The 27410-nt window shown below is 35.5% G+C and overlaps 1 protein-coding gene across 1 annotated transcript; it reads right to left on the bottom strand.

Annotated features, from left to right (window-relative positions):
* Positions 1 to 323: 323 nt before the first annotated feature.
* Positions 324 to 26935, bottom strand: LOC129742628 (proton-coupled amino acid transporter-like protein pathetic). The gene is made up of 4 exons (XM_055734555.1): positions 26826 to 26935; positions 26401 to 26613; positions 26081 to 26339; positions 324 to 452 (listed from the first exon to the last, which is right to left on the bottom strand). The coding sequence occupies exons 1-4, from the start codon at positions 26933 to 26935 to the stop codon at positions 324 to 326; spliced, it is 711 nt and encodes a 236-aa protein (XP_055590530.1).
* Positions 26936 to 27410: the final 475 nt, after the last annotated feature.

Here is a 27410-nt window from a genome sequence, read left to right as displayed (position 1 = left end):
AATACAAAATCAGGTATTGCTATTTTCATCGCAGTTTTCATGCAGATGGGCAGTTTTGTAACAATCCCTTGTGTTACTCCCGTTCAGTCACAAGGACTCTTTAAAGATCACTCAGGGTCGGCTTGCAAGAACAATACGAGAACTGTAATGGTTTTGGCCACATGCAAATCATTCTATTAAAATGTCGAAACTGTTAATTTGGCACTTTCCCTAGTTTCCTAACTGTCCTCAGTTCCCTATTCTAAAATTTTTACAGAGGTACTTACGCAACCTACGGTGGTGTGTGGTGTGACGGTATGGGCCCAACGATGTTCGCTCCGCTTCTAGGACTCGTCTTCTAGCCAAGTCACCGTGCTCGTGGCCACCGTGCTTCGGATCGTCGTTCGTACCAGTCTTGGAAACCCCTCTACCGTCTTGTACCGTGGGAGCAGTTCCCGCCCGTAATAAACGTTCTAGTTGGTCAAAGGATATTGGGGAAAATCCTTCCGTTCAACGATTGCCTTCCTCCTTAACCCAGTCTTGCCAGTGACTGTGCCCGATATATGTTGGCGATATCGCGGCTTCAGTCCCGATCTTGGATTCCTTTTGGCAGTGCCCGATATGAATGGCTTCTCGTGGCCTCAGCCTGAATTCGTTCGACACTTGAATTACTTGAAGAACCACCCGCGAACTCTTAAAAATGCTTCTGAGAGGCGTATTTTTGGGAGATAATAAAAATTTGATACCAGATATACTGTCTAGGTGTTCCTCCTTCCAGGGTTCAGATCCAAGTGGAAGAGGAAATGTCCCTTGTTTTTCCTCTTCGGCATGGTTTTCCCAGAACTCGTCTAAATTGCGTATTAGACGTGTTCAGGCGTCGTTAGGGGTGTGTTGTAAGTGTAGTGTTGTAAAACGGCTGATTACAATTCCTAGAGTGTTGTGTATTTCTGATAAATGTGATCAATGTGCCATTTCTCCTCATATTTGTACTAGCTTTTTCTAAGAGTTTCACTTATTCATTTTAATTTTAAAAGTTTCAATAAGGCCGGAAAAAATTTCCAATTCTTGTTTTGTCACTCGAAGTTGCAACAGCGCGAGGAGGGGGACATTAAAAAATAATGCGAAAAACAAATGAATTGCACGGAAGCTTGTATGCAACAAAATTACATACTATATCGTTGCACAAAACTTATAATCAAGTAATGTTGCATCGAATAATTCAATGAAATTAAGAAAAAAAAGGTGAAATAACTCCATCTTCTTAAATTTTGTTTTTGATCTTGTAATTTTTCAAATATTGGAATTTTTTTATCAAAATTTACGTAAAATACTTCAAACTTTATTTATTTCCCCGTTCGGGTTGCTGACAAAAGAAGAAATTTATATTTGTTCCAGCCTAATATTTAGTGAAATTTTATTTATTCTACCCTATTCTGCTAATTATTTTATTAAAATGATTTTCTTAGCTTCCCCCGATGTGACTTTAGATTTGTGGCCGTAACTCAGTGAACGGTCACAGTTTATGTTAGGGATGCCAGATCACAAAGAACTATATTTCTGGATCTTTAGTCTTTTTATTCGATGGTTAATCTCCTAAAATTATTAATTTTAGTTAATTTCAGAAAACTATTAACGCGGGAAGAAAGGCTTACATTTAGTGTTCGCAATAGTTAACAATAACACGAAATCAGTTAATTAATGCGTTATCTATACGTTGTGATAACAATCTTACCAGATAAGAACTATAGACCTATTATGTAAAAACCCAATTTCCACGTTTTACGGTATTTGTAAACCTGACTACAAAGTTAATAGTTCGTTATTTCCCATTTATCGTACAAAATATCAATATGAATCTTACCATTCGGAAAACATTAGTTCGATCACTATTTTCCAACGTAAATAGAAAAACTTTAGTAATTGTATAAATTATTTCACTCTACTACCGCCTTATCAACCTTTTTCCACGTTTTCACTTGCACTCTGCCGATACTCGATCTGACGTCTATCCGCCGCTGTCATCAGGAGTTGATCGTCGATGTATCCCCAACCAAATCGATCAAGCCGAGGGGCTCAAGTTGGCGCTACTAACAGTTTAGGTTGTTTGCTATCGCATTAACCACTGGAATTAGTAAATTTCATTAATCAAGACTGTTTTTATAGTTATCTAAAAAATGCTTGCAAATTACACTTTTCGAAAATGGTCGAGTAAAACGGACACTGTTCACAATAGGGTACATTTTGCCACAAAAATTACTGTAAATGTAGATATTTTTGTGAGTTAAGTATAAGAAAACGTTTTTAAACGAAAATGGATCTAACTAGTCCGAGTCCGGAAGCGAAACAGTGTGGTTTCGGAATTCCATATTTAATAGGCGCTTTCTTCATTGGAGATCCTGTTTTTACAGTTTTTATGGCCTGTTTGAGATGTTGAGTGCTTTTCGACCGGCAATTGCTCTTGCCAAGGTCTTCTGAAGGAGGATCAAACCAATGAAAAATTTAAAATACCTGAAGAAACTTAGGAGTGCGTTTTTCCCGACCTTGATGTGTCCGTCTTACCCGCCTTAGCAACTTTTTTTTCAAAACGTTTGATGTTCAAACCCCTTGACCAAAACTCGCTGATTTTCCTCCAGATGGTTAGGGACAAGCCTAATAAACACTCTTCCTTTGAAAATGGTTGACATTTTCGATAATTTTGCGAGTTTTGAACTATTTTATGAGGAGAGAAAATTACATCGAATAATGGATCCTCGAAGTTTTTGTTTGTTTTGTTTACTATTATGGGACCTTGCTTGCCATAAATAAACAAAGGGTCTCGAAAGTGTTAATACATTTAGGTGAACATATTCCTATCATTAGATTAGTGCCAAACATTGAAATTCTCGAAATATTGATGTCCGTCTTACCCGACTTTCCCCTAATGATAAACGCAAAAGATTCAGGAACAAGAGAGGCATGAAGCGTGGAGTTCCCTGCCAAACGCTTCATATGATTATACAGAGTTTTGGCTATAAAGTTTAAATGCAATATAAATGAATAAACAGATTAAAAATAATACAGAACGGGCTCACCAAATCAGAGGGAAACTATAATTACGGACGCAGGAATAGCTTTAATTGCGGTAAAAATTTCTGCGAACTCGGACTGACTGGATCAGGGGATGTTGGAAAACTGCTGAATTTGCTTCTTTGCATGAACCGAGGCTAACTTGTAGGTCTTCTTATGGGTGGGTCACTATTTCAGAGTCCGGTCGGTTCTATTTCTCAAACTTTAACCACCAAAAGCTTCCTTTGCGAATATTCCACATATATCACAAAGTGCAGAAAATTTTCCTGCCAAAACTCGTCCACTTTCTTCACCCGCAGCCTACTCATCAAGTGAACCAATAAACTTATGTTACGAATCAAAACTGATTTTGAATCATCTTATTATCATTCTTTCTATCAAGGATATTGATTCTTCCGAGTTGTTCTAGTTTCAGAGATTCAACGCTTTTTAGAAAAAAAAATTATACAATTAAAAAAATCAACAGGAAAAGTTTTAACTATTTCTGACATTTATGCAGGATGTTGGTTTATATAAGATACTAGCTGATTATACCAAGCGTTGCTCGGATTCACATAAAATATTAATCACAATTTTTGAAAAAGAAATATTTGCGAATGAGCAGCCTGTTTTTTGGATTCAAATTAAGCCCAGAATCTATGTTTCATAATTTTCCGCCATTTGAATGAAGAAACTAAAGGAAAATCTCTTTAAAACCCTTTAAAACCTATTGGAATTCTAGAAATCGCTTGAGAATGCAGTGGTCTATTCAAAAAGCTCATAAAAGCATTACTATTCACTTTTAATTGGAAAATTTTTAGATATAATCTGGATATTGAAGTTAAACATAAAGTGGTACTATTCTTATTTCGTATAACTTTTACTATTTTTCGGTCCTCAACGCCAATTGTTTCGTCCGATAAAAGTAAACTTATGCTTGATTTATCCGTTAACCATTTTAAAGCAAATTGTAGAAGAAAATTTTGACGATTGTCAATTATTTATATTTTAAAAAGCAAAACACATAATGGTACTATTCTTGTTTCACTCACTGCATGAGCATCAGAAGTAAGTAAAATTCTCCCTCATTTTTGAATTAAGAGTTAGAGATACAACAAATTCGAATGAAGAGTTGAGGAAAAGACAAAATTGCATCTGAAGAAAAGAATCAATAATTAATTAGGGAAGATTGCATATGTTCATATAAATCGAATGGATTCTCTCATCACAACGTAAACTTCACAGTGGACAGCCATGAACCGAGTTGAATTTTACGGTGGCGTTGATTGCAGAAATCCTACGATACATGTATGTAGGTAACTAAAGTAATGAAGTGTTGTCGGCATTCAATTCCATTCACGCCATCAACGTACATAGTTGTTGTGAATCATCTTCTTTAGCATGAATGAGTTAAAGCCTACACGACGAACGGCTGGCTGGGAATTCGAACGCCACATTTTTCCATTCTCGTTATAGCACTTGTCTAGGCTTCAGAAGCTAATCTGCCTAGAAAGGTGTACCGGAAGGTTTGTAGAGAATGATAATCAAACGAAAGATACAGCTATCAGGCATCAGAGCCTGACGCAAAACGATGTTGTGCTGTATGTTGATCAATGTCAGTTGTAATCCGATTTTTGCATTGTTCAAAATTCAGCACTTCTTGTTTGAAAAAAATAGCGATTAGCTTTGAAGATATTTTTCCATTATGCAACATGACTTCTACAACGATTTTCTTGAAACATGCCAAACAGTTCATACAACCTGTTCAAAACTGACCAAAATTTTGTTTTTTTTTCTCAGTTTGGTTTTGACAGTGCTCTTTGGTGTGTTTGGAGACATATGGTGGCCCAGCCAAATAACAAAAATCGGTTGCAATCGGCTTCTTGACTTCATAAAATCAAAATTTGGTGATATTTTTGACTTAAAGGTCACCTTTTTCTTGTGCGATTTGAATAAAAACTCAAACAAATTTACTTGTCATCACAAATGCATGCATGCTTCCAACAAAGAGGGACGACGCTGAAAATGTCTTTGGAATGTTCATTATTACTGGTCCAGATACCAAAATCCAATGCAAAACATATTTACGATTAGACCGAAGAGTCAATTTTAAGCACTTTTTAAAAAAATCAAATGGCTGTCGACAGAGAAACTAATAATTTTGACTGACAAATTTTCATAACTATTTTTGTTGGTATGCAAGCATGCTGTGTAGATACACGGAGCTTTCAAGTGAAATTAAGCGTAATGGCCTACTTGTTATTTTTCCTGTACTATAATACGGATAGGAGGTTAAATATAAGAAATGACAACTCGTTGAAAATAAGTGAAGATATCGCATTTTCATTACGTGCAATTTCCTTGAAAAAATGGTGTTCACAGATCTCCGTTTAAAGATTCAACTGGTGAAAACAAAAAGGAAAATTTCTCATGATCTTTCGCGAAAAATACACTAACAAGTGGTTCGCAAAGAGGAAAAACCTTAAGATATCGTATCATTGACGAAATCAGCTTAACTATCGCCAGCGGGGCGTTTGATTTTTTTTTCCATCGGGCCGGCGAATGCAATGCAGGACAGGTATGGCATTTTGATTTTTTGTTTCGAAAGTGAGATAAAATTCACCATCCACCAAGTGCTTCCCATTCATTGTCGTCCACATTCGATTAGATTTACCATCAAGCGTAGTGGTACTTTTAATGTTTCCAATGTTTCTAAACAGCGAAAGAAAAGCCATTTCTATGGAAGGTATCTGATATAACGGCGCGTTCGTCCCATAGCGTGCTACAAATTACTCTGCGAAGAGAAAGGCCTTAAGTATTAAGTACCAAGTAGATTCCTACAACCGAACGACTAACTGAACTGGTAATGATCATTTGGTGGACTTAGTTGTTTTCGTTTCTGACAAAAGCGACCTAACTGGTGCGCCAAGTAAGTCCCAAAGAAAGGTTGTATTTTGTTTTGTGGTTAAAGGAAGGAGAGCAAACATAAGTGATTGAGTACGGTGGCTAATTTAGCGATGATGCGGTGGAGGCCGCTAATAGTCAGTGCAGTGCATGGGATGTAATGCAGGTCCTCAATTTTAATGCTTCATTTTCGGTAACAATCGGTGAAGTTTCGCAATTACTAGTGGCGTTTGTGTGAAGCGAATTCTTCAGTATATATGGCTTAGTTAGGGGACCTATCAAATATCTGTTGGTTGGGTTTGTACATATTTGTACATATTCGAGTTTCAAGAACACATCCCCGACAATTGAAACTACTCGTTAAGTTATACTATTTTATTTTTTACGAGATCTCGAGTGTTCAGTCCGACAAGCGGACTGAGAATGGACGCGAGAGTGCCGCACCGAGAGAGCAAAACGGTTGCTCTCACTGAAAGCGAGATGTTTGCGCCTGGAATGTTCTAGGCCAGCGGTCGGCAACCTTTTGAGACAGATGAGCCAAAAATTGCAAATTAAGAAAATGGCGAAGTTTCAAAGAGCCGCACTTCATTTTTTCCTTACTTCAAATAATGGCGATCGCTAAGATACATTGCATCCTGATGTTAACTCATTTTTATTATTTTTTTTGTTTTTTTTAAAAAAAATTCCACAGATTTTCGTAGTCTTATTGGCAACCGGAGGCGATTTACTCTCTTCTTAATCAATACATTTTCATAACGAGTAAGGCTTAGTAACGTTCAAATTTTGGCGATTTACCCTTGTGACCTGATAAAATTTATCATTTTAAACTTTGGTGCAATATATCATGGATTCAGATTGTTCCTTCTGTCAAAGTTGAATTCTAATCACAAATTCATATTTTAAATTTTTGACCAATTAGTGATTTGGAATTTAATCTTTTTGATTTTTTCAAACAAATATTTCAATTTGTTGGATGAACTCTCAGTTTTCGCTTGCGAATTTAAAATGTGAATAATTATAGTTTGTTGGCGGTTCCCTGGCCGAAAATGTTAACAAATTTTAATGATATAAGACTCGTTGTGTGAATAATTTATTTTTATTTTTCAATATTTCAAAACAAAACAATTTCAAATATTTCAAATAGTCAAAAAAAATATTTTTAAAATTCTTTTAATTCTTGATAGATTTGCTGTATTCCAAAAATATAACTTGGATTTTTGGAATCGTCAATAATAAATTCAACCGATGATGTAGAAATATGCTAGGGTCCAATGACAGTTTTGATAGCTATCTCGGATCTTCCGGTAAAATAATAAATCTTACATAATAATAGACATCTAACTTTGGCGTTGCTTCGCTGTATTTTATTTTTCAACGAACCGAGTTTTTAAACTCAAATTTTAATTTTTTGACGTTATTTTCATCAAAACCAAAATTCTGATTAAGACTCTGAAATCAAAATCAACTTTTAAAACAGTCATAACGTTTTAAAAATAATTGCAGAAACATGATAAAGGAATTAAGTTTAGAATCAAAAAAGGATGTAAAAGTTGTAAGAAGATATATTAAAGTTTATGGAAGAGAATGCTTCTTTAGCAAATAAAGTTTCTCCTTCGAATATATATAATATAAAAGTATTCATATTAAGTATATATGAAATTCTAAAATTAGATCCATATATATATGGACATATATATCCATATATATGGAAATTTTTCCTTTTTTGTTAGCAATTAAATAATTTGAAGAATGTTTCAACTAAGAAGGCACACAATTCTAGAAATATTATTGTTCTTCAAGACTTATACTAAACAAATTGAATGTAGTAGTTGTTTTGCTTTAATTCAGACGATTGAAGTTGCTGAGGTATCCTAACTCAAATTTACTAAACTTGATAATTAGTTCAAAATTTTGCTTATAAATGTTCAAATCAGTTAGGTTTGAATCGTTGATAAAATAAAATAACCAAAAATAGTATTTTTCGAATCCAACCACAATCTTTTATTGGAATTTAGTAAACCAAAGTTGCAATGGTTTTATTGGGGTTAATTGTTCTAAATTAGAAATTCATATGGTACACCATGTTATATTCAAATCATGACGATGAGGTGCACTGCCATAAACTACCAATCAGACCTTTTGAAAGGGGAAAATTATTATTTCTGCTCGTTTCACATAGAGCATGAATGTGCATTCAATAACAAATTCAAGAATAATACACACTGCAGTCTATTAAACATAAAGAAACCTCATAGCACAATCAACTAGTGGCCTTACAACATAATCCGAATCAAATTGGATTTTAATTTAGTTCTTTAATGTGTTTAACTTTGAAATTTGAGTTCTACCAGTATAAACCTTCGACAGCTTGGCAGCAGTGACGTCACGAAAAAATCCATTATGGCTCTCGGCACTACCTTCTTTCAATATTCCTTGAGATGGAATTCAATATTTGAAAAATTTAGAAACAAAATGTTTTAAAAAAGAAATTTTTATGCACAAAACAATTTTTATAAGTATTCAAAGCATTATTAAAATCATCATCTGATGTTCATATTTGATCAGAACGGTAGTAAAGCAAATTTATTTTAAAAATTTTCAATTCAAGAAAAACAAACTCAATTTCATAATTTCAATGCTATCAGACTTTTATGAAAAACGTTAACTGATTTCTTATTCTTAACTTGGTTGCAAACTGACAAGATGCTGTTAATTTGTTCAATGGTAGTTTTTTGGTTTCTTTTTGAATCCTGGGAAATATTATCTGAACTGAAAGAAAGCTTATGTTGCGTCCGTTTACTCTAGAAAATTGGAAAGTTTTGAAATATTGAGCTAAAGAGCCGCAGTTATACATCCAAAGAGCCGTATGCGGCTCGCGAGCCGCAGGTTGCCGACCTACGTTCTAGGCGGTTCCATCTGGCGCGAGCACGTGTTTGTGTGTTTGCTCGTCAGCCTATTTAAGGGCGCATTCTTTATGCGCCTAGGAGTCAGTCATTATCAAACCGTCAGACCGTCAAGATGGGACGGTAGTGAATAGTGTATATAGTGTAAATAGTTAAGTTATAGAGAAAATAAATAGTATGTAAGCCGAGCTAGCTTCTTTCTTCTGGTGCTTCGCTCCGACGCCTTGCTCCCGGGTCCAGCTGCCACAATCGGCTCTTTTCAGAGCCCCCATCCAGAAAGAGTTTTGGATCTCGGTCAACCAGGCGATCGAGATCCCTCCGAGCCTCGGCCGCCAGGCAGCGTCATGAGGACCTGCCTCCACTGATGGGACAACCATGCGTGGTTGTCTCTTCAGGTCCAATCCCACGAGGGGAGCGGACCATCAGTGGTAGTTTTCCCGAGCGCTCACATTGTCCCGGCCTTGGCCCCCAGGCAGACAGTCTGCGGACCTGCCTCCACTGTTTGGCAACCATCAGGGGTTGTCAAAGCCCAATCCCAGGAGGGGAAAGGGCAAGCAGTGGTAGTTTTACCAAGCGCCGCACCCACAGTCCAGCAATGGCTTTTCATGGCCACATCATCGAGGTTTATTTTGAGCAGGGTTGGACGGCTCCTCGCAACAACACTGTTTCACTGTTTTCTGTTTGTGCTTCCGAGCAATGATGCCACATTCAAATCGGTTTTTTCAAGCCCGAAAAATTCGGTACTTGGTATGAAAATTTGATAAAATTAATCACTTTTTTCGATATTTTTTGATTATTTGTTCTGTTAAGGGGAATGTGGCATGTTTCATATTTTAAAAACCAGTACTGGATTCCTATGAACGTGAAACATGGTTGCAAAAATTTATTAGTCTACTTTAAATTTGATTTAAAAATCGATTTCGTCTTTGTTGTGAATTTGATGCTTTGGGGTGATCAGTCTCTATTTTGACGGTTTTAGCTATTTTTCTTGATTATAAAGGATACAAAACACCTTCATAATATTTACAAATGCTAGTTAATCAATTGCTAAGGCAGTTCGAAACAAACTCAAATGATATAAAATTAATCATGAAACTGTACAAAGTGAAAGTTTAGTGGAATTTGAGATACATACCTATAGGGTAAGAGCACTATATATTGAACACCATCTTTGGGATTCAACACATTTGTGGCCAATAAATAATAACGAAAGGTTTTTCTGATAAAATTTTGATAGCGTAGCTTAAGCTTATTTCTAAGCTTTGAATCGATATATTTTTTTCGCGGGGATATGTTTTGAAATTATTATTTAAGCCTTTTTATTCAAAATTACTTTTGTCCCAAATGGTTAAACACAATGATTCAAATATTGAACAGGCAATGTTCTAATTATTGAACACGTAAACATTGAATATTATTGCATATATTAAGGGGTATTTCGCTTGATAGTATGCCTTGCAGGGGCGATTATGGTTGAACTAGCAACCAAGAAACAGTTTGTTTACATTTCCAAACACCAATCGATGTTTGTTCAATAACTGGTACATGCATTTCTTTACGAATCGAGTACTGCAAGATTGAACGTTCAATAATTGAAACATTGGCGTTTTCTGTGATCCAATGATTGAACACTTTAATTTGTTAAATTTTAAGAAAATAAGGATAAAAAAGGCTGTTACTCTTCCAGAAATCATTCAAAAAGACTTAGTTGAAAACACTTATATCATTATCTTAGACGTTTATTTGTCTTTTATCCAATTTCCCCCCAATCAAAAATAGGCTGTTTTTTTCATCCAGTCGAAAAACTAAGACAAAATTTGAACACATATTCAAGTTTCGGGGATTGTGGCTTTAAGAGTCCGAGATTCTGGATAAAAATTTGAACAGAGGTAGAAAATGCTTCAACAGTGGAACAACGAATTTTGATTCATTTTTCTACTGTATATTATTGTTTTAATTGGTACATGTTTTACTAGTGTTCAATATCTGGTTCCTGTTCAATAACTAGTGCTTCTACCCTACAATGCTCAATTCGGTGTTTCTTGGTTCAGATTTCTATGCGGTCCAAAAAAAATACGGTCCTCAATGTGTTAAGGCCGAACAACAATCGAAAAATTTTAACTAAAAAAAATTAAATATTCCATAATTAAATTGCCCAGGCCCTCACACTATTCCGCTTTAATGTTCTATTTCAAACTTTACCATTTGATAGGGTTACTGGTTTACTCTTAGAAAATGGGGACTGGTTTACTCTTAGAAAATGAAATGGTTTTTTAAATATCAAAAATTTACCTCAAAATACAACAAAAACTACACCCAAACAATATTTACTAAGAAAATAAGTTGAACTGTCACATAAATCAACCTGCTGCATCTAAACGCTTTGATTTCATCAGGAACGGGGTTTGTTTGCGAGCCTTCGAAAAAAATAAATATTTCAAGATTTTGAAATAACATTTCTACTTACATTCGACATTTTCTAAAATAAACCAAGTTTTTCCCAATTTGAAACTCAACAAATAGGTTTTGAAACGTAGAAAAAAGTTTTAAGATATATTTACTGTAGACTTAGTTATTGATGATTATGTGGAAAAATTTCATGTTGATCAAAGTTACCCCGGTAATCAATGTAACTCCGTTTTACGTTATAAATACCACTTTTTTCAAGCTTTTAAAACCAAGTTTCTTGGAAGAATATATAAAAAAGTTGTTATTTTGCCAGTATCGTGATTTTAAAATATTACATTTTCGGTTGCAGAGACAGTGAAAAGATTTGTCAAACTGTGACTATCACCTCTAGGTTTGGTGATATGGCGATTGAAAATTTAAAAATTGGCAGTTTTGGGTTAATTCGATTTTTGATTACTGATAAACTGATAAGTCTATATGATCTAAAAGCATATTCAGAATCAATTCATTATTCTTCATTCAATCATGAATACAGATTTTACCTAGATGTCCTTGTTTCAGAGGTACAATATTGTGAACAAAATAAATCCTACAATTTTTAGAAATTGGAATAGATAAAGTAACAACTATTTATAACATCATTCAAGAAAGTCATTGAGTATTCGATATTCATTTAACAACTTTACCGAAGACTGCGAAACGGTTTAACTTATGGTTTTAAAAATATCAAAAATTCAATGTAGTTGTAATTGTAGAAATTTCCAGATTTTGATAAAAACGAAAAGAAAACTTCAAGATTTTCAATCAGAAATCAAAATTACTCGCGGTCTACTGAAATGTTGATTATTGAGTATAAAACATTATTTTCAAAATACACCAAGGATTGTTTTTACAAGGTATGAAATCCGCCGTTAACACATGGGACATAAAATATTTGCTTTTAGAAACCATGCTGATTCGTGAGAACCGTGTAAAGAAAACGTTATAATGACGAAACATCGTGTAAATAAAAGCCGTGTTTGGAATGAGGAGCAAAACCAACTCTTGTAAAAAAGATCTTAGTGTAAAGTATAATAGTTTTGCCAAGGAAGTGCACAAATTTATTCATTTTAGTTATATTTTGGAAATAATTTTTCTATCTTCGAATTTTTCAAAAGTCAATATGAAATCCGTATGTTTTACTGAAAATTGGAATTCTTGGTTGAAAATTTCCTTAAAAATCGGTATACATAAATACCGGAAAACCGGTATACAATGTCGTATCGCAGCTTGTAAGCGCAATCCTCTTTCGCTGATCATGCTCACCTCATTATCCGAGCTTACACGAGCTGTAAGCGACTCGGAGAGCAAGTGTGAGAGGGAGAGCTCTTGCATCTCGGTGAGGGAAAGAGAATTCTAGCCAAGAGCGCCCAAGTGTTTGAATCAGTAGTTACAGTCAGGGTTGCCAACTGTTTTTCGTGAAAGTCTGAGATTTTTAAAAAATGTCTGGAAAAGTCTCGAAATGTCTGGATAGCTTACTCTTGAAGATGGTGACCTTTTTTTTGGTCACCAGATCTCAATGCTGCAGATAGCCACTAATCGTTTGTTTCTGTCAGCATCAGTTACATGCTCTGTTGTTTGACTCTCAATTTAACACTTCGAAGCCATTATTAATAGCTTTTAACCACTTTTGAATTCATAATCAATAAATTCTAATCATTTTCTACCATTTTTACCATGACCATTTTGAATCTTCATAGTTTCTTTGAATCATTCATGTCCTTACCCAAAAGTCTGGAATTGTCTGGAAGAAATGACAAAAGTTTGGAAGTCTGGAAGTCTGGAAACCTGAATAAATGTCTGTCAGAAGTCCAAAAAGTCTGGAAGATCCAGACAAAATCTGGAAGGTTGACATCACTGGTTACAGTAGGCTGATACACAAGGTACAACTAATCATCAAGCCCAACACAAGATGCCAAAATTTGTACCTGGATTCATTTCTCATTCAAACCCAGAAACATTTTTTTTGGCTATATTCTTATACTGTTTTGATATACGTCTTATATACATTATAGAATGATCGTATGAAACATGAAAAAAAAAGCATTTACCTACCAAAGTGGAGACAATATACATGCATAAATATCATTCCTTTCTAAAGCGACGAAAACTACACCAATCAGGCATTATCCCACACCATATTCGTACCTATCGGAAGGATGCAAGAGAGCGCAAGATTTAGCTTTTATAGCCTTCCAAGCGTTGCCAGCGAAAATATTTTCCAGTTCTGCCATTGCTCAATATTGCTCAATAATATACTCAATTTCCATCTGATTTTTAACTATCTGAATGCACTGCTGGCTGCAAAGAGAACATGACGATGATTTACAAACATTGCGAATTTTCTATCATATCCGATTGCAACTGACTTAAAACGACATTTTAAACGACAATTTCACTACGCAGTTGGAATTGCGATTCGCAACACCATTGTAAACGACATAAATTATCATTTTTGGTACAATTACATGTTTGCTGGGAAGTGTTACTATTGAGGATGAGTATGGTGCCATAATGCACACCATGTCAAGTCAACCTAATCAAGTAAGGATGGCCTGAAACTGCAAAATTAACTTTTCAGGTACAGAGAACTCATACGACCATCCATATAAAGATGCTGTTTCAGATAGGTAAAGGAGAGGGTTTATTTTTATAGGAAATCCTACTTGGCAGATAGGATTGATAAATAAAAGATTTTTCAAAATTACCTTAGACACAAACCAAAAAGGGAAAGAGCTCACTGATATTTTGTGCCAGCTCATGGATATCTTGAAATGATGGAGTCGATGTTGCAACATCAGTCACAATACTTAAATTGTGTCAGCACTATTTCACCATAGAAATCTCCAGGCAGACCTAAAAGTTTCACAATCCTGGGCCCTGGACACGTGCGAAACTCAATCAAAAACACTTCCGGGCGTCCACTGTATTATAAGTGTCACACTTTGTTCGATCCTATCAATCCGGTGGTGACATCTACGTGGGAACATGCTACATTAAACATCCACAAGTTTATCGCAAAAACGCAATATTTCGACCAACTGAACATTTTATGCGAACTGTGGTATCCGGCTAGGTCGAAAGTGATAAAAGGCCTTCGTAAGAAGAATTTCGCCCCTGTTTTTGGTTGTGACACCGACCCGTCAAGTTGACAGCAGTTGAGATTAACACAATTTGTAGATTTTAAGAAGAAAATTTAGTGGATTAAGTTAAATTTTGTAGAAATAAGAATAAAAGTGAATTGATAGAGAGAAATCGTAGAGAAAAGTAAATATAGTGCATGAAAAACCGTAAAAGAAGAGAAGAATTAATAATAAACTGAAGTGCATACCCACCTGAACTTACCTGAATCGTGATTACTTACCTGGTGAACCCCATCCATAACTCCTAAGAGTGTTTTCTGCTGGTTCCTGAAAGCTGAGGTATCGTCACACTTTTTTTTTATTTTAAAGTATAAATACCTATTTGAATTAAAAAAAGAGAAAATTTTCCTGCTTCGAAAAAATTGCGTCTGACCACTTGCGCGTAAATAAGATTGATAAAGTGTCCTTCTTTTTGAAGTTCAATATGCATAAGACTGAAAAAAATACTCAGATTCCGGTCGACGTAGTCCAAATTGGCGAGCCTCTCATTTGTCGCTTACCATCAGATTTTTTACAGTTAGGTACCTTATCTGCTTACTTCGCCGCAGAACCCCAGTTTGCTTTGAACCGCTTCTCGCTGCCAACAGTTTTTTGGGTTTCCTTAAGGCTTTGCTGTACTGCTCAATATTTTTCGATTGGACGAACCTCTAATGTGTTAAGAGGGTTCTAATCCTTGGTCACAACCTGAATGTTGTTAGCGGCTTACGACTCCATGGTCGAAATAATGATGTTCTTTTGGATGTAGCTCGATTGACCAGATAACTAGCAGCATAATCAATATGATTTGCAATTGACTTCGAAGTTGAGATGAGAGGAATGTTTGGCGGTGGTATATTCTTGGGCTGATGAGTTTTTGCAAATCCAGAAATATTTTCTGCGGCGTGAACTTCAAAAAAACTATGTTGGAAAACTACGTCGAAATGATAAAGATGGGCTTAATTAAACCTGGCAAATCAATATTGAAGCTGGTTCAACTGTAATAGAGTGCTGTCATTTACTATTTGAAACTGAAAAAGAGTGGTTTACTGAAAAAAATCGAAGTTTTTGAATACCTGCCTGTTTTCTCTATTTACTTTAGTACTTATGTCGAAATATTGCCTTTTAAAAATAAATTTAAAACATTACTACCACGATACATTAGTAGGCCAACCGTGATTCGCCCAGACCCATGTAAACTTATAGAAGCCGTGTACAGAACATCTCCCAGAATTTGGTCAGATTTAAGCTTTTTATTATCATATTTAAGGTTCCATCTTCAATGCTATCAAGGCAAAAAAAGCTTTAATCTGATAAAAAACGAGATTCACTAACACTTAGGAAATAGATGTTGGTCACACGTTCCATAGAGAAATCGTATAAGGTTGCATCGGTCTGGGTTTGCCCGCGCTGATAACAAACTGAGAAGTCTACTTACACATCGATGGAGTCGGTCTGAGCTAAAGGGAGCTTATCTGAGCGATCACGTATACGCTGGGCCTACTAATGTGTTGTGGTAGATGCAACTCTATCTGTATCTACCACTTTATAATAGTTGGCCAGTGCTAAACAAAAATTGGGTATGTGATGATATTTCATAGCTCTTATTAAAATTCTATCCGTCTATAAAATTTCATAACCTGAAAATGTACTTTAATTAAAAGGATATCACTTTCACCGATAAGCCCGATAAATTAACTAACAAAAAAAAAACGGTAATGCATTACACTGAAGCTGCATCAATCTGAGCTCAAAGTCCTACCTAGATCGAAAAAGCCCCGGTCGTGCCAAAATCGTCAGCAAATTGGTTACAACAATCCACCAAACTACATTAAAACTAAGTCTTGGCTATAGGTAATGCGGCTGTCACGGGCTTAATAGTGGCACTTCTTATGCGCGTTCGGGAGATTAACCCAAATTTATAAAACCGCGAGCGCGCGTACTCTCGGAACATTACCGTCCAAAAGATACCTACATAGAAACCTAGATGGAAATGAATTGTTCATCGCGGTAATTTTTTACGCTCCAAAACCAACCTGGGCTTCTCGATTGAAGGCGTTGTTGAGTTACATTTTTTTCCCTCCTGTTTCATAGTTCAACTTTTTCCAAACGACAACAGCAGCTAGAAACGGCAGATTGCACGTGGTGACAATATGCGAAATTGGTGTCATTTCAACGCGAGAGTAGAACAGTTTGGTTTGGATGTAGCGATAAATGTAAATGAGCAACAGCACGCCATGACTTGGAAGTTGGAAGTTATAGACCAATTTCCATTCTCTCTCTCCTACAAGCGGAAGTTGTGGGTGTTTTGCGATGAAATTGTGGTTTCAGGTGGAAACATAAATTATTTTTTATGACGGTAGCACTCTTCATTTGGGATGATCATTAAGTTACGATATAAGCGTTTCCAAATAACATTCTGTTATGAAACTTTTGTTTTCAAAATAACTCATTTTAAATTTTGTTTTTTTTTCTTTCCAGGTGAGTACACAATACGGATTCCATAAAAAAGGACAATTTTCCAAACTTAAGCTTAAGGTAATTGACATTTAGAGGAAATAAAAATATAGAGCGATATCTAGAGTCGGTAATCAACTTCATAACTTAACCTGCCTTGATATTGGAATTCGAAACTCACTTCAACGAAGCAAAATGATTTGAAAATCTATCTGAACAAGAAACAGCAGTAACATAAACATTCCGAAGCTAATGATTTCCATAGATAACAAAATTATGAGTGAAATCGAGCTTCAAACATATACTTTTCGTAGAGATGAAAGACATTTACAATCGATTTTTATATTTATGGTAATATCTTAGAAGCTATAAATTTTTGGTTTCACTATTGTTGGTAGAACATGGCATTTTTCCTCATTGTTATGCACATTACATCGAATAATTTATTTCGTATTATTTTAATGATGAACTTTCCACCCCTTTTCTTCAACTTACTGGTAGTTGATCGAAGGCAATAAATTTGTTCAACGTAATAGCAAACCTCGCCACAATTTACGACTTGCCCGATTTCGGGAAACCAAAAAGAGTTTCACACCCATTTTGATTTCATTATGTCATGAGTGAACAGTAATTGTTTGGACTGTAAAAGGCGATCAATAACTCCCTAAACGGTCCTGTTTCATTTTTTTTTATACTTTTCATCATTTGCAAATTAAACAAAAACAAACGCAACACGTTCAAGGTTATAGTTATAGAGTTTGAACAGTAGATTACAGTCCAGTCATATGTCACGTAGTGTATCAAATGGCATGACTCGGCTTGAATTACACCTGTCATTTTCCTGTTGAAAGAAGAAAAAAAAACAGCTAGGCTGCAGAATCGAACAACAAAGAGTTCCAGAACTTGTTAACCTTAATGGTGCAGCAATCGTGGGATGTTACAACGAAAAGTCGTTCCTACAACTGAAACAGTTTGAACAGATTCCGTCGTTTGTAGCATGGCTCTGCTGCTGTCGATCCGAGCTGAGAAGTCTACGTTGTGGATACAATCATTTGCCTTTTATAATAATTATTTAATACCTCCCATGCATGCATAAATTGACAAGTTCCACTGCCCACTGCATCCGACGACGAGTTGTCTCGGGTATCGGTCGATTCAGATATTTCGACTCGAGAAACGCAATACAGTAGGGCGTTTTAAGCTCTTTTTAAAACTGAAAATATTTAGTACGATCAAATATTTGAATGAAACTGTAGATTGGATTTTTTTCTTTAAAAATCGAAATATTAACCAGTGTAATTTACAAAGTTATATGCATTTTTGTTGTTATTGCATATGCTAAATCTACCCAAACAGAAAAAGATTAATAAATATATTTATGGAATGTACAATTAATTTTAAATAATATTTCCGTCAAAAACTAAAGGGCTTTCAAAATAGATGTTCAAAAATGAATAAAGCTACTACTATAATAAGAATAAGTCTGTAAAATAGTTCTGTTTTCGAAGACAATAAATAAAGGGTGGCAACGTGAAAGTGATAAACTTTGTTAATTGCATAAAACTTAAATCATTTGTTATTTCTCTTTGAAAACAATTCCAATATCATCTATAAGTAGTAAAATAACAAACAGATTCTCAGTTTATGCTAAATATGCGTCGTTCACAACTTTTTTTTTTTGAACGAAAAGTATTTTACTCTGGAGGCAACATTAAACAAGCAAAATGGCCGTGTTTATAGAGCAAGTTTTCCTGATATACCAGCCATTAAAAAACAGTCGAGTGATCACGTCATTTGTGATGGTTTCGGGAAGAATATCGACGAAAGGGAAATTACTTTAGCTATAAATTGATAATATTGTATGTATGTTTCCACCATGGGTGCAGAGATTCGGTGCAGATTCTGCCTTAGTTAGGAATGTATTCGAAAAAAATGCAACACTCTGTTTCGTGAATAACTTTTGAAAGCATGGATGGAAATTGATGAAATTTTCAGTGTGGATACTTAGTTATATAATGTGTAGGTGCACAAAATTTGGTGATAATCTGTCAAGTGGTTTTAGAGATAGCGTCCAATACTGAAGTCCTTTGACAAAATTTTTTGAGCAGGATCGACAAAAATCCAGTAAAAACCCAGTTGGAGACCCAAAAACTGCTAGAATCAACTATTCGTCCAAATTTCACAAGGTAAATCGTTTAAGAAGTCCTAAAAACTCAATAGTGAGTTAAAATTTGAATAAAAGTGAAGATTGTTGATTTCATGAAGTGAGAGGTTTTTCAAGCTCAATCCGAAAATATTAATGAGGTAGTGATAAAAACAGTCCAATTTTTCTGACTGCTTCGTCTAGCTGACTTATACATAGGCTAGACTTACTTTTTTTACAAGGTAGAAAAGCTGACCACCGGTAAAATGAACAAAATACGGTGGTAAAATCGTGCGCAAAATCTTGTACTGCTTGTGGAGGGATATTTTGAAAAATTTCATAAAAGACAGAAAAACGAACTCTATAGCGATCACCTCACAGGTTTCCAACCAAAATTGTCGTTGACAAGTCTCGCCTGTATTTTTAGAAAATAAACACGGATAAAAAATTTAAAAAAATCATGTCGAGTATTTGAGGAGGCTAACAATCTGCGGAAACTGCCAATTACCCATTCTTTCATAACGATTGACAGGATGAACGACTAAAATACAAAGAAGACTGCCTCCAATTGCGACCGTATCACTTCAATAAGCCCCACAAAGTTTAAACTCTGTGTTGGATCTGGAATCGTGACATTACGCAAAAACAGTAGTGGAGTGATAAAAAATCAAATATGTTGTTTTGTGCCAAAGGAGAACAATCGACTAAATTTGTTATAACTTGGAACAAATTTAAAATTTTGAGTTATTTTGAAGGAAACAGCAAACGTTATCAAAAATTGCCTTGATTTAATAAAAAGGAGGATCCTAGTATGCATTACAGATGGTGCACGTGTTGCCCAAAAATTAAAGTCGATAAATTTCTTCATCGGATGCTATTTCACCAACAACACGACAGAACATCACAAAAATTTTCATATGTAAACATTATTTTACTAGGTAATTTCGCTGAAAATTTCATCAATTTCCAGCCATGCATTCGAAAGTTCTTCACAAAAGTTCTTCATAAATCCATGCATTCGAAAGTTCTTAAGTTCTTCACAAGACAAAGTGTTGTATTATTTTACCCTCTTTATTTATGTGCGCACTTGCATTACTTAGATTCATTTGTTCGGCAATTCTCCAATGCAACTTACACTATACCCGTACCCTATGGCTTCGTATGAACTGTTATGGAGTGAATGTATTGCGTGTGTTAATGTAAGTATATTTCGGAAGCACTAGTCAATCAGGGGTGGGCTAGTTTACTTACAGGTATTCCGGCATCCGTGTCCTGGCCAGCTGGCAATTGATGAAACATTTTTATTGTATAGTCAGTTAAAGGGAGACACAAATCTTACCTGTCGGTCACTTATTGGATTCGAACCCAAATGTTTTCTCGCCGAAACCGTAAATCGAACCTAGTACGCCTAGCATACCAAAAAAAACTCGGCGTTTGAAGCCATCGACACAAAAGATGTACAATAAACCAATATATGTATGTATTCTAATGAAATTTGAAAGAGTTAAACCTTGAATTAAAAAAAAATCCGCATCTTACACCTTATTTCAAATTTTCGTTCTGGGAATTAACCCAAGTAACATTTTTAGCTTTATTATGGTCAGCACAATTTTGTTAGAGCTATAGTAAGGTTGCTAGATTGCCTGGTTTTATCCGGGTTTGCCTGGATATTTAATACAAATTCGGAAATAGCCCAGTCCGGTCCGGTTACCCGGATTTAATTAAAATATGCCCGGTTTTTGCCCGGATTTATTTACTTTTTTTGGCAAATTAAAAAATGGGATATATTTTTTTTTATTAATGCGTCCAAAACAAAATATTTTGCTCAATTTTTATAAACATAGTCATGAAAGGGTTATTTGGAAGCCTAAAATTGGATTTAAAATCTATCCACATTTGACGAAATATGTTTTTTCAAGTTTTTTTTTATTTTTGCTGAGTAATTTATGGGTTTTGACTAGAGATGTACCGAATATTCGATCGGCCGAATAATCGGCGCCGAATATCGCCGAGAAACCGTTAAGCCGAATATTCGGCTCACCGAATAGTTGAGCTAACTATTCGGCCGAATAGGCCGAATATCTACTACAGACTTGTAAATTTTTCAAATAATTTTTGATAATGTATGAAATATCCAGAAGTAATGTTGTAAAAGCTACACAATCATTAAAAAATTATGGTTTCAGCAAAACATCTAAGGTGTATCCGCATATATTTCACTGTAGATCGTACTGGAGAATGCTGAACGGTATCGCTTTATACTGTGATAAAAGTTTATTCCAAATTTTCTGGATAGATTCAGACTTGCCCATAAATCCCGTAAAGAACCCAGTCAAATATAATCAAATATAAAGAATAAGTCAAATCTGGACGGGATGTCCAGATATTGTTTAATACTTCCCGAGGTTTGCTCGGGTTTATTCAGATTATTTGCTAAATCAAATAGAAAACTCAAATTCCTCTTTAAAATTATTTAGATTTTGTGTTCAATTTTTCAAAAATGTCAAAATAAACATAAATGTTTTGCCCTTTTTAATTTTAATTTTTTCAAAAATCGTTCTGTTTACCTGGCCGTCTGGATACATGTGGTTGACATATGGTATGCTTAAGGTTAAAGATAATCAATCTTTTCAACAACTACTTTAAAGATATCATGCTCAAATTCGACTTTCATCTAATTCAATATCAGAGAAGCAAATCCAAATAGCTGGGCACCTGTTGCGACATGTTTTATGCCAGATTTCACAGGCGCAATTGCTTTGGTGATAAACGCCCTCGATACGACTAGTCATCTGATGTCAGTTATTGGTGACATTTTAAAAATCAGAAAGACCCCTACTTAAAAAATATATTGTAATACTTCATCCGATAATACTATCTGATTGAAAAAAAAAACGACTAAAACATTAGGGGCATTAAAATGGAAGAAATAAAAAGCATTTAAATAATCTCTTAAGGTTTTTTCATTGAAAACTCTATAGAATATTCGTTTGGCCGAATAGTTGAAAAGGTCAATATTCGGTATTCGGCCGTTCGCCGAATACCACTATTCGGTACATCTCTAGTTTTGACCAAATTTACCCGAGTATTGCCCGGATTTATGGTTATCAACTTAGAAATCAAATGCCCGGATTTTGCTTTTATAAAACATGACATTATGACATCACAAACATGGAATTAATTGATAATAGGCCTGAGAAATACTTTCAAATACTTAACATTGAGAATCCATCAACATGGCGTAATTTTGTGTCCTTGAATTTTGCAATCAACATGGCGTTAGTTAATTCAATGCTTAATAGCTTTATTATTGTCATATAAATGGTTAATGGATTTCATAACGCTTTTATAAGAGCCATATAAATAGCTAAAATTTTACGTTTATCTCGCAAGACAACCAATTGCACGCGTAGGATGAGTTCATCATTTCTGATTTGATAATCATCAGTACAGTAAATGACGCCAGACTTTTTAAATGAACTATATAAGTGATTGGTAGTGAATGTCCGGTGGAATGATACCAAGATGGCGGCCCTCGCTTATCTTTAAAATGTTCTAAAGGACCTTAAGATCGCATGAAACCTCCACAACAATTTTCGGAAAATCGCTCAAGAAAAGCAATCAGGATTGGTTTCTAGCTAGAATACTCATATTCCGAGTGCTGTGATACGCACGTGGTAAAAGTACCCATAGAATATATGTCGAAAATCAACAATAACACATGCTGGACAGTTCATTGCGGTTACCTAGTCATGGTTTAGTTCTTTTACGCAAGGCAAAAAATTAAAAAATCATCTGATAGCCTACATAGATCGCTCAAAACTGAACATACCAGTTATGATCCTAAAGGTTGAAAGTCGTCAAGGAAGGAAATCAGTATCGAGTTGTTCGATAGCTTATAGTCTGCGTCCTTCTTTACCACATCATGTATCGCAAAAGTGTTTCAAATACAGAAGCGTCGTTGTCATGCATGATTGTTTGTGTGATTTGGTTGAAGAAGGAAAAATTGACTGCTTTGATTTTGTGGCTTGGAATGTATTCAAGCATGGCTCAGTGAAAATGATTGATTTTCGGAACATTGCTCCACAATATGGGTATTGGGTGAAAGAGCTCAACTAGAAAAGGTCAATTTTCGCTTTTTGACGCCATCTTTAACTCCAAGATGGCGGTCTCCACTAAACTTTAAAATGCTGTAAATGATTAAAACCGCTTGAAACTCTCACAATATGAGATTGGGTGAAAGGGCTAAACTAGAAGAAGTCAATCATAGCGTCAAAATTACGCTATCAGACAGTATCTTGAAATCCAAGTTGGCGGCTTCCACTTAAATTTAAAATGATGTTAACCACTGAAAATCCCATTTCGCTACCTGATGCCATATTGAAATCCAAAATAGCAGCTTCCACTGAACTTTAAATTGCTGTAAATGACACATGAAACCCTTACAATTTTGTGGCAGGGATGAAGGAAGCCGAATTTCGCTATCTTGCGCCATATAAAAATCTAAGATGACGACTTCCGCTTAAGTTTAAAACGCTGTTTATCACTAAAAATATCTTTGAACACCCATATGGGTGTTGGTTAAAGGGCTGAATTAGAAGAAGGCGAAATTCGACTTGTACTCGTTTAGTCCTATGAACTAATATCCATGTTCCGTGGGTTTCATGCGAATTTCAGCCATTTACAGCATTTTCAAGTTGAGCGGACGAAACCATCTCGGATTTTAAGATGTCATCGGACAGCGAAATTCGACTTCTAACGGTTTAGCCCTTTCACTCAATATCCATATTGAGGGTGTTTCATGAGAGTGTCAGTCATTTAAAGCTTTAAAAAGAATACCGGATAATGCCATCTTGGATTATTGATGGCGTCAAGCAACAATTTTTTCTCCTACTAGTTGGGCCTTTCATTCAATATTTTATAGATATTCATACCACTTCCGGTTATTTGAAGTATTTAAATATTTTTTTATATTTTTATATTCAGCTCAAAAATATCACACATGACTTATCAAAAATGTGTAAAAATGGAGGCTCCAATTCAAATATGTACAATCTAGCCTGAACGTGTCCTTTTCTGACATATTGATCGAAACTGTCACCTAATTTAAAAAAAAAAAAAGCTTGAAACAAACTTCTTAATGTATGTTCTATTGGAATTTTGATAAAGCATTCAGAACTCTTTCTAAACAACTTAATCAGTATATTTAGTGAAAGCTTTTTTAGCGTTTTAGGACATATGGTTAAATCACTAATCTTAACATTTTTCATGACCATAAAAAACAGTTATAAAACTAGCTAGGGGAGGAGCGGGCTATATGCGCCTATTAAGCAGAACACTGATTTAATCAAATATCACGTCGAATATGTGTACAAAAACTATACGCACGTGTGCAGGCATCTGTTTTCTATACATTGGAGTAATTTTCATGTTAAAATTTTCTTCTGTTTCCAAGAAAATGATTTTATTGTAAGTGTTGTCTAAAACGTCGAAACTCAAACCGTGCGGGCTAAATGCGCCTATTTGTGTTTTGAACAAAATTTCAGTTTTTGGGCAATATTTCCGTATAATTTCATTGAAACTGCTAGAAAGTAATAATTTCCGTACGACAAAGCTGAAGTTTTATAAAAATCTATGTATATTATAATTTTATGGAATAAAACAAAAGTTAGGGTTGCCATACTATGGAGGCAGTTCATCCATGAGAAAAACTTTATCAAATCTGTTTTTAGATATTCAATTCTCTCTTAAGATGTTATTCAGAGCTTATATTTGAAGGTTCAATGATAAAAATCATTTATTTATTCTATTTAACCTGTTATTTTAGGATGGGGGCATTTTACAAACATGATGGGGGCATACACAAACACTCTATTATTCCACTATATAATCATTATTTAACCTCCACAAAAGCTGAAATATGTTTAATTTCTAAAGTTCATTTCAGTAAGAAACAAAAACCATACTAGTTTTTGTTTTAAGCTTTTTTATGTATAATTTTTACAAGTCGAAATATTACATCAAAATGTATCAAAACCTTGTATGATTTTTTAAATTTTTTCGAGTTTGTAAATTCATAAAATTCTTTCTTGCCTTATGTTCTAAGCGTATCACCCTCAAAATGCATTGGTCAGATAAGCTGTCTAGTCAGCCATTTCATCAAACAGCCATAGGGTCATTTAACCCGATAGGCCCATTTAGGAAACCTTTCCCCTACATATGAAATGCCATAATAAATCCATAAGAAATGATGATGATAGTTGACTTAATCTATGTAACCTGGGAAGCTATCCATCTTCTTAAATTTAATTCTAAGCTTAAATTTGAAGTAATTTCAGTCACAGGTGAGACATTTCATGCAGTAATACAAAAAGTCATATTTACGAGAAATAAAATCGTTCGTTCGGTTCCGTTCCACAAACGCACGCTAGCCTGGAAGCAAAAAGTCATCAAGCTAATTCACAACAAAACATTTGTGCCACTTGGCAGTGCCGGTCGGATTCGCCGAGCGAAGGTGTGAGTAACTTAATCCGGCCAGCTAGCGCAAAACCGCTTCGGTACATACGGATACTTTTTTCCCTTTCTGCATCAGCATAAAACTTGATCGATGCCAACCAACTAACATTGCACTGTGAATGGAGGACGGGGGACGGACTCACTCCGTTGAGAAAGGTTCCATTGAGGCTTAGTGTAGGTATTGCTTTCAGTGCCTAGTGGTTTATGAATATGCAAAAGGGTCCGGTTCGGTTTGTTGCGTTTATTGAGAATTTTATTCTATTCGAACTCAGTCAGATACACCTGGGAAGGTTCGGAGGAAAACCACATGTTTGTTCACAAAATTGAGGTTTACGAAAACAGGGTGGGAACTTCCGGATATGATGGAATCCATAATGAAGTGCGAAGTATTTTGAGATCATTTTTTAATTATGCTTATTATAAATGGCAACGACCTCTAAAATACTGAAATAAGTTCCAGCCACGAGTACAAACAACCCGAAAGCAAATATAAACAAAGTTTTCACAAATCGCCATTTCATCCAACCAAAATTGTTGGGCCAACGGAATGCCAAATCTAAAGTTACTGGGAAAAGGACCACCAAAGTTCCACAGCCAATGGATCCCATCAAACCCGCGAAGGGTTCTATTTCCGGTGCTCCACTAGCGATTCCTGCCATCAGTAGGAGTAAAATTACCCGAAAGCTTATCTGGAATAAGTTTACTCGCTTTGAAGGAATTTTATGCTGAACTCGCTTCCAGATGATTTCCATAGGAACGTAATAAGTTAATCCCAGTGAGAGCATAACGGCAAGTGCTGCCAGTAGACGAGTTGCTTCCGCTAATCTGTAATAAAAGGAATATGAAATCATGCAATCCAATGTATCCCTTTTACACATATTATTACTGGCTATCAGTCGGTAAATTTAGCGTTATCACACTCGCAGTGTCGGGACCATATTGGGCGTAGCCGAAAAATCCGGTGAGACCGACGACAACCATCGTGAAGGCTATCGTTGCACTGTTGACTCCGAACCATCCGAGAAAGTGTTCCGGGTGTTTCATCTGGTTCTCGATTGGCAACACTGTTTTCATACCCTGAATGGCCAAGAGCACCACGCTGAAGATGAGAATAACATTTTTTTTGAGAAATTTTCATTGTTTTTATAACGCATGGTTTACCATTTTTGAAATAAATATTTTTCAAAAATACATCTTTCAACAAAATAATGTTTCTTCTGAACAGCTGCAGTGCCACTGCAGCCAGTGATTTTATTGAGTGATTTTGTGCAATTAACCCATCACCCAAACCTCAAAAAAGTACCTACATACCTCATGAACGACGGCACAGCGCTCCATTCAGGCCAATATTTTCGCTCCTCCATCGTAATGGGTTCACTGAGTATGAAGTACAGTACAATTCCGACGGCCGTCATCATCATTGCGTTGGACACGGTCGAAAATGGTACCAGGTACTTGAGCTCTCGAATTTGGATGATGGGCGCTATTGGCAGCAGGATGATGGAGATATAGCACTGACCATACTGACTGGACACTCGATTTCGATTTTTGGATAATTTTTCCAGAAAAAAAAAAACAAAAAAAAATCATATTTTCAACAGTACGCAATGTCGATTCCAGAGTGCGCATCGATCGATTTGAAGAAATGCTATCCCAGTTAGGAAATGCCACCCAACTTTAAAAAAAAACACGCAATTTCTACGATAAAATCGGGCTAAACAGGACCATTTTTCCTACAGGGCATTTTTTGTCAAATTTTTCAGGTTCGCCACCTGCCGTCGGTATTGCGATCCTGCAAAAGCTGACAACAAAAAATTAGACAGAAAATGGTTGAATTTTTGTTCTAAGAGTCAAGTCAGTGTGGTCCAACCCCCTGGCAACTTGACGTTTCCCATA

Source organism: Uranotaenia lowii, chromosome 2, assembly GCF_029784155.1.
Source record: "Uranotaenia lowii strain MFRU-FL chromosome 2, ASM2978415v1, whole genome shotgun sequence".
Taxonomy (NCBI): domain Eukaryota; kingdom Metazoa; phylum Arthropoda; class Insecta; order Diptera; family Culicidae; genus Uranotaenia; species Uranotaenia lowii.
This window is presented reverse-complemented; position numbering and strand designations above follow the sequence as displayed.